This window comes from Cariama cristata, unplaced genomic scaffold, assembly GCF_000690535.1.
Source record: "Cariama cristata isolate BGI_N322 unplaced genomic scaffold, ASM69053v1 scaffold38741, whole genome shotgun sequence".
Taxonomy (NCBI): domain Eukaryota; kingdom Metazoa; phylum Chordata; class Aves; order Cariamiformes; family Cariamidae; genus Cariama; species Cariama cristata.
This window is the reverse complement of record NW_009599407.1, coordinates 23,566-32,786: the sequence shown is the minus strand read 5'-3', so window position 1 is coordinate 32,786 and position 9,221 is coordinate 23,566. Positions and strand designations below refer to the sequence as shown.

The 9,221-nt window shown below is 41.2% G+C and overlaps 1 protein-coding gene across 1 annotated transcript in view; it reads right to left on the bottom strand.

Moving 5' to 3' along the window:
• Positions 1-6,890: 6,890 nt before the first annotated feature.
• LOC104168907 (RNA-binding protein 33-like) overlaps positions 6,891-9,221 on the bottom strand; it is a gene marked incomplete at both ends in the record, with an annotated part of 25,393 nt that continues 23,062 nt past the window's right edge. Inside the window, 3 exons of the mRNA XM_009709668.1 lie at positions 6,891-6,958; positions 7,072-7,260; positions 8,958-9,167. Of these exons, the coding sequence (XP_009707970.1) occupies positions 6,891-6,958; positions 7,072-7,260; positions 8,958-9,167 (467 nt within the window). The remainder of the gene's footprint in view (positions 6,959-7,071; positions 7,261-8,957; positions 9,168-9,221) is intronic.

The window sequence follows — 9,221 nt, the reverse complement described above, 5'->3', positions numbered from 1 at the left end:
CATAGCCTCACTCCTCTCTCCCTCTGCAGCTTTTTGTCCCCTTCTTAAATCTCTTATCCCAGAGGTGCTACCACCATCACTGATGGGCTGGGCCTTGGCCAGTGGTGGGTCCATCTTGGACATCTCTATAGGAGACAGGGGATGTTTCTAGCAGCTTCTCACAGAAGTCACCCCTGTAAGCCCCCCCTGCTACCAAAATCTTGCCATGCAAACCCAACACACATTTCTGAAAAAGTAATTCGGTGTGTTGGTTTTAGATCTGAGGTAATATCAAAAAGAAACTAAGAGCATCAGACAGGTCTTCATATAGTAGCAATGATGGCTCTTCTCTCTTTTTCAAAGAACACATAACACTAAAGGAATCCTTAGCCTTCTGATCTCTGTTATAATGTTAAAAAAATGAGTCTCTCTTTCCCAAACTACCACACCTCATTAGGAATTTGATCTGAATTTAGTATTATTCTATAACCTACTGACTTTGAAAGGCCCGTCTCCAGAGGCAGGGGAAAACCGGCCATGCAGCACTGCCTCTGGAGACGAGCTGGTTCTACCAAGCATCACTGGACCTCCCACTTAATAGGAGGACACTCACGTTTCCTCCACAGGAGGTATCCCTGTTGCCACACTGCGCTCCACTAGAATCTCCTTCTATCATGAATCCCTAAACTGAGGTATCACAATCCTCCCAAATGTCACAGCTCTGAGAAAACAACTTCATTCACACCTCCTCTTTAAGTTGACCTAGTCAGATGTTCACCAGAGGATGAAAACTCCTTCCCGGATCCACTCAGGTGTAAAGGATTGACAATACATACAATAACTTCCAAGGGATTTCAAATAACTGGTTACTTTACGGATTTGGACATACAGATCTACCATACAGCACTTCCTGAGACCAACCTGATATCAGAGGTATTGTGGGTATGTTCCCATTCAGCTCTGGAGAACAGAGATTACAATTTGACATATTCCCAGCTTTAAAAATAAAAAACTGTTTTAGGTTGAGGAGGGGTATTTTATATGGAAAGGATTTAGGCAGCATAGAGCTCATACTGATCTTGACTATCTCCTTTTTCTGCTTCCTTAGGCACTGGCATGAGAAGATGTAGATTTTGTGTGGAACGGAAAACGCAACAAAACTAGTAATTCATGATCACTCATGCTTTTGACTGAGAGTTGGCCTACAAACTCTTTTAAAACATACTATTTAATTCAACAACTTAAAAAAAAATAATCAGCAGCTTTGGCTTTTTCTGCAACTGAACTATTAGCAATGACTAAAGCATGAATATCATAAAAGGACCATTCCCTTTGCAGACATTTCTTTAGGCCTGCAGACCTACACTGCCTTCAATTTTTTCCTTCACACATGCTCTGTAATTAAATCTATACTTTTACAATACCAGCGAAAATAATATTGAAATAGCCTGTATGATAGTAGCAGCACAATAATCTCTAGTTAAGCTTCACTGCAAAACAAAGAGCCTTGAGAGAAGCAGCAGGACATCCATGAGTAGAAAGCAAGAGATCGCTTGCAGAAAGCAAACATCTTTGGCACCAAAACTCTCAGAGGTTACACAGAGAGGAAGAAGTTCTAAGGGAGATAACAGAGCACTAGGAGACGGAAACCAAGCAGCTAGGACTGGGGCTGGAGCAAACACTCATTTCAATTATGAGACATATGGCAAATAAAAGTTTCCCCCTTTACTTAATTTCTTTCACTGAAGTAAATGGACTACCTAACAGACCACACATTCAGTTCACCAGTGAGTTTGGGATTAGGAGTGGCAGCCCATACGAAGCTGCTAAAAAAGGGTCTATGCAAAAAGAAAGTGTAAACTTTCCTAACCAACATCATCTCCATTGTGTGATCCAATGTGGTCTGCAGCAAGTCAGACAGCAGCACGGCAGGCACCTTCTAAAAAGAAAGATTGGATTCTATTTATTCTTCCCTCCCATCAATAAATGCAGACACATTTTTATTATCCTCACAGTCTGCTGACACCTGAAGCATCTTTCCAGAGAATGACACTTCCTAGCCATTACCAACAGGCATAGAGGCTGGGACAGAATGTATTTATTTTATCCTCAGCTGTTGCAACTGATCTTTTCCACCTTCTGTCCCTCCTTCCTGCTTTTCCTTTGACTTCCTACTATCCACCTTTAAAAGTGCTCAGCTTTCCATCTCCTTGGCAAGATGAAATGAGAAGAAACAATCTTCTCCCATCATTGAGATGGGCATCTGTAGCTCACTCTACAGCAGGGCTGAACTGGACAGGCTCATGATGGAGCTGCTCTTCTCTTCTCCCAGCCCCAAGGATGGAGCAGGGCTGCCCATGCCTTCTCCCACAGTTTCTGCAACAACTGAAAACATTTTTACAGGCAGGAAAATGCACAGGTCACCACACCAGCCCCACGCACTTTGTGTGCCATTTCACACGGAGAACCACCCTGCTGATCTGCAACAGCATTCATGTTCTGGGTGCGCTCATCCACGTGTGCCTGTCATGTCCACCGATACATCTTTAAACTAAAAATAAATTCAGCAATTTTGAATACAGTGTCAGTGCACATAGCTGCCTTTACCTGAACTGAGCACTAGGTAGCACTGTCACTCTAAGAAAGCAAATAGAAGCATGTCAACATGGCAATTGTTCTTCCCTTCTGAGACCAGAAAATAAAACGACTACCTTAGAGTAAAACGCGCATTTGTAAAACTACTCAAAATACACCTACAGTTGCAACATTCTCATCATCTCTGATATATAATAGTGGAGTTTTTTTTGAGTATTTATTTCTCCCTTTTTTTTTAAATATGAGAATTGATGATCTTAAAATCTTCAGAAAGCAATATTGAGATTTTGCACCGGTATTTTATGTTTGCAACCATTTGATGTAAGAAAATATGATTAAAGATCATGATGGAATGGCTCCACAGAGCAATCACACAGTAATCAAATTATCTGGAGATCTAGCAAATGATCCTCTCTACCTGCCACCATTCTAAAAGAAAAAAAAAAACAACACCTAAATCTGAAGGTGGGAATAACTAGCTGAACACAAGCCTCTTTAGACACTATAAATGTTAAACCTGGATTCAAGTGCAATAAAAAAAATGCGCTGGGTTTTTCATGACCTTTGCAACTTACTAGTAATCTACTTTAGCAAGTGGTTCTGGATGGATGTGTACTGAATGTCACTGCTCCAGCATAGTCCCCAGGAGGCTCTGCTTTGGTGGTGTGTTCAGAAATCTTCTGTACTTTCCAACACTTTGGAATGCATTAAGTTTATTTATAGTATGTAATTATTTTAGATTCAGCACTCAGATTTTACTGCAGGTATGCTATTTGTATCTGAAAGCTTCTCCGCTCCAGAAAGAGTCTGACAGCAAACCATATGTAGAAAGAAAGCACTTCTCCTGCTAATTTAATCATGCCTGAGTTGTAAAATGCAGCTCTGACTAAGGCGCTGGTTCCTGGAGCCCCAAAGATTTTCTTCTATTCAGTATTTTGAGAATCTGAATGGTATTTTTTCCTCCTATGTTAATAATACAGCAGCTTTAATGAAGCAAGGATGAGAATTTTAGACTCTTCAGTGATTAAGCAATAGAGAGTATTTTAAAGCTTATATATAGGAAAAGATAATTTTACCCATTTTTAGGGTATGGAAGGGAGAAAACACAGAATTTCCAACTTCAACTTGAAAAATCTCCTTCATCTTCTCTTATGTATGCCCAGCTATCCCCAAACCCGGACTCATAGAACCATCACCTCCATGCAAGCTGATGGCAGAGCTAGGAGCACTGAAACATCATAAATTGAGGGAAGCTTTCAACTTCCCTTCCCCAGGTTTGTGCAATGTACTTGTACCCCGATAATGATACTGCATGAAAAAGCTAAAAATAAAAACCCAACCCTTTTGTACCCAGAAAAACAAAGTAATCTCTCCTCCCCATTCACTCTGCTGATAAATTATAGACTTTTTCCATAATATGTTAAAACTTTCTGTTACGCCAGTGAAGATCCTCTTCCTGACACATGCAGGATAACCACACCACAACAAAATCAGGAGCCAAACTATATATTAGAAAATAGGAGCTGGTGTGGGATCAGTTGGTCTACAGATGTACCAGTATGGAAGGTGCAGATTAAGCAGAGCTCTTGTACCAGGTGGGACAAGTGTTGTGATCTATTCTTGTTGTCAAAGAGCAGAGATCATTGGGAAGTATTTCTTCCCCTTCTCTGGGAGTTATGCCTCAGTGCAGCTGTTCCCACTTTCACATCTTGACCGCAGCAGAAATTCATACACAAGAGGCAATATTCAGATTTACGAGCTGCGTTTGCATGTCGCTTTGAAGCAAGATGCTCGCTTACCATTAGAGGCATTACGTCCAACAGTTTGGGAATCTTTACTTTTAACCAGGGATTTGGGTGTTGGATAATCAGCACACATCATTTCAAGACACTATCCAGGCAGGAAGATAACAACTTTTTAAGTTCATATTCAGATTTGAAATTTCTTTTATAATTGCAAAAAATAAGTATGAGTTTGACACACACACACATTTCCCGCACCCCAACCCAAGATAAATAAAATTCAGGAAACTGGTATTTCAGAGTTCTGTTCACTAAGGAAAGTTTTGTTGAACACAGTCAACAGTTAAAGAGAGGATATTCTACATCTTAAAGATGGAGTCAGCTACAAATGACTCATCTTTCCCTCCTCTTACTTTCTCTTGAACTCCACCTGAACCAGCTAAAAAGCTGGGCACCTTGCTTAATTTCCAAAAAAGCAGCTAGATTTTCTCATCTTGGTGTTTTCTCACAATAGCCATCTGCCCAGATCTCTCCTATTTCAGTTCATCAAGCAGCAACACTTCATCTTGGATCAGAGCTCTGCACTACTTGAGATCTCTTTGCTGTGGTCATGGCCATGACCTGTCCTTGCCTCTCATGCATGCTGTCCTCACGCATGAAAGCCCCAAAGCCCGCATGGCAAGGAATTCTTCCATTCACTACTTGGCTCTCTTCAGTGGCTCACTTGTCATTGCAAGTCACTATCAGAGCCTCCTGACCATTTCCAGTTGTAGGGGGTTTAGTACAGCACTGAGCACAAACACTAGTAAAAACACTATTTACTGCCACAAGAAAATCCAGTCATGCACTTCAGGAGATTTGAAAATCTCTTTGAAAATCTAGCACCATCTGTATAAAAGTGATTGCTGTGAACAGGGACAACACAGATTGTCAAGCACTTCATTTTCAGTTCTGGCCTTACAAGGCACTTAAAATTGCTGCTGCCTCTTCCTTATGTGCTGTGTTAACACTTCTGTGGTACCACTTCTCATGGCACCATGAAAAAAAAAAAAACCCCGAAACCTAACTATTGCATATGGTGGTAGCCGTCTTATATTCTTCCTACAAAAGGATCACTTCTTCCCTGCATATCTCACTATCCACACTTGTGAAACCTCATTCAGTCTCAAACAAGCCAGGAAATTTCTAGCTTTCTGCAAGTCAGACATGAAATTCAAGTGCAGAATTAGCACAAAAACCTTCTGCATCGTTAGCTAAATTCAAGCACCTCTTTCACATACTACTTCTAGATCTCTGATAAGGTGAAAATAGATGATGATTTAGAAGCCATAATTTCCAAAGGTACAGCTGATGCTGCTGTAGAGAAGTTCCGTAGAACACAGGGATGTATGAAATCCCACTGGAAAATTAGTTACCATTTTTTTCCTCTAAGTACATCCTTCTAAATTGGTCTGTGACACTGAATTCAGAGACCAGAGTTTGGAGTCTGCTATGAAACAGTGCTGAATAAACTTTTTTTTTTTACTGAATAAATTTTTTAGCACATTCTCAGTAACTTCTCTCAATTGTGAGTATTTCCTAGCAGAGTTTCTATTAATCTCCTTTTAATATTCTCATGCAAGATTTAGCAAGTAAACACTGAATAAATGTGCTTTGGAACTGTATGAATAATTTCCTAGAGTACTACAGAACATGAAGGGACAAAGTATTTTGTGAGGGTGTTTTTGCTTTCACAAACAAATTAAACCTCTCTGAATTGACGACGTAAATTATTCAGCATTATTCCATTTACTAAATTTGGAAGAAATGAGGCTCAGTGTATATCTTTAGGAAAGCAGTGTGTTTTGCAACAGAGAGATGATCCCACTAATAGAGAAGTCTCACAGAATAGCTCCAATTCATGCATTGCATTTATCTGAAAATGCTGATCATGTCAAAAGGAGCACTTGAAACTGGGGGGGGGGGGGGGAAATCAAGGGAGAAAAATTTGCCTCATCTGTAGGTTTCATTATTCATTGACTGATATTTCCAAATGTACTAACAATAAGGCAGACAGGGCCTTCTAAGTCCTTCAGTGCTTTGAAAACCTCCTGTTTTCCTAAAATCAGTTTAACCACTACATCAGTTCCAGGAGGCAGTTTACAAACAGAAGCTTCACAGTAGATATACTAGTGTGTGTATGTGTCATAAGCTTGCTCACAGGCCCCTCCAAAAGAGAACCTTCTAAGAAAATAAAGAATAAATAAAATCCTTCAAAGAAGACTGGGCTTTCATCTGAAAAAAGTAGATGGTGCTACATGGTACAAAATCTCTACTGGGTAGTGGTCATTAAGTGCTCTTACCCCAGGACTGCAATGACAGGAAAAGATAAATGTCAAGAAAGAGGGTAGGTGCAAGTCAACAATAAAAACAAGGACAACAACCAAAAATACATTTGCTTTGATACAATCATTTGGTTTAAACAACCTCACAGAATGGACAGGCTTGTATTGTCTAAGAAAATAACGGAGGCAGCACAGGAGGTTCAAAATGAAGCAGACTAGGAATGTGATGGTTAGCAAAATCCTACTGTACCTCCCGTGCCGCAGTATCATCACGTGCTCGTCTTTGCTACCAGGTGTAGTGTGTGTGGGTGGGGGTGCCTTCAAACATAAATTACCAATAAACACACATTGTATTTAGTGTCAGGGAATTAATTGAGCTTTCCGGAATGAAAGCCTTTTGGCACAAAAATGATAAACTGAGGTTGACCTACCTGAATGGGTCCCACTGACATCAGCAGGTTTTTCAGTTGGACATCAGTAGTTGATGAAGAAAGCCCTTCAACTGACACAATACAGGGCTGAGGTTTGCACTCCACCACTCGCAGGTTCTGTTTATTTGGCATCAAGCGTCCTCGGCCCATCTGGCCTGCTACTCCTCTGCCTCTGCCGTGCATAATGACCTGCCAACAACAAAAGTAACAGTATTTTGATTTACTTACCTAGTGCTTCTGCTCACTGCATTTGACAGATGATATAAGAGTTGGCAATTTACTTAAAGACTTGATTAAAGTACATGTTGATTTGAAACAGCTTGTTGCTGTTTGCTGATTTGAAAGGCCACTTATTAACATACTCATCCACTGCTTATACAAACCTCTTTTAGAAGGATAGCAAGTTCTACATTGAGTTATATATATTGCATTGAGGTTAAAAGCCTCAGCTTTAGTACAGATCGATCAAGCAGTGGAGGGTCTCAGACCAAAATATATGATCTAGTTTTCAACACTGATCACGTCAGCAGCAACCAGTGATCCCGTTCCTTTTTCTCTTCTCAACTTACAGGTAAATTTAATGTACCTGTAAGATTAACAAACTGCTTCAAGCACCTCCACTTTCTATTGCTACCAACTCTTGGTCTGTTATCAGGATGGAGTACTTGCATACGCTAAATAACTTTGAAACAATTTTTTTCAAAGTTCCTCTTATACAATCATAAAATGTTTGGGTTGGAAGGGACCTTAAAAACCATCTGGTTCCAACACCCCTGCCGTGGGCAGGGATACCTTTCCACTAGACCAGGTTGGTCAAAGTCCCATCCAGCCTGACCTTGAACACTTCCAGGGATGGGGCATCCACAACTTCTCTCGGCAACCTGTGCCAGTGCCTCACCACCCTCACTGTGAAGAATTTCTTCCTCATATCTCATCTAAATCTTCCCTCTTCCAATTTAAAGCCATTGTCCCTTGTCCTACCACTACACGCCCTTGTAAAAAGTCCCTCTCCAGCTTTCCCCCAAATCCTGCAGGATCCAGCACCACAGTATCCTCTGGAGCAGGAAATGTGTGGATTTAATTCTTGTAAATTAAAGGTTGAACAGTTGGAGAGAGGAAAAATAACAATGAAACAGAGTAACAAACATTAAACAGAGTTAACACTTAACATTGAGTTAACACACAACACGGTTTCTCGATTCCTACTTGGAAAGTCTACGGAGGGTAATGACTTTTCAGATCCCTCCACATCAGAAAGGTAACTTTATCCTTACATGAAGCAGGAAGATTATGGCCAACAGTTCAAAATCAAGAAATAACTTAAAAGCCAAAATAGCAGCTATTTTCCAGGAATGTGCCACTTTGCAAATGCAGAGAAGGCACACGTCACTGCCACCCGAACCCTCTCCCTGCCTCCTCCCAGTGCATGATCAGTGCAAAAATCAAGTTATGAGATCATGAACTGTTTTGAGCAATACCAACTTTGAGGACTGACCAAAGAGTATCCTGAAACAGTTGCTGTGTGCTCCTACATATGCAGGAAACAGCCAGAATAAAAGCTGAAGCACAACTTCAGAAAAACTCTTGGTTTTAAAGCCAGAAGCATGTTGGATACCTTCTCCTACAGTAGCTATCTCGGGACGCACGCATTTCCCCCAGGGAGTACTGTGCTGGCCAGAAAGTCAGCAGATGAAACAACCTGCAGGCATTGCCAGTCTGTGCTGGGTACAAACAGGTCTCCCTAGATTAAAAGCTTTATAAGCAATTATGCATCTCCTGGGTCATGCAGCCCTGCGCTAGCAATTGACAAACAGAATGCTAGTTATTAATAGAGCAACACAGCTAGACAGTAAAACTTCTAGCAGCAATACGCATCTAAAAATCACCTTTTTAGGTTGATGGATTCCCTGGATGTTTTTGACTCCTTGAGGAGCTGGTGAATGGATCTGTGCCTGCTGCTGCTGTTGGTGCTGCTGCTGTTGCATTCCCTTTGTCAATGTGACCTTCCGCACTGGCTGCTGTTTCGGCTCCGGGGGTTGTTGAGGCCGCTGGGGCTGGCCCTCTGGGTGAAAAAAGCCAGCATCCTCTCCCCCCTGCTGAAATCAACAACACAACAGGCGGCTTCAATGTCCAGGCACTGAAAACCATCA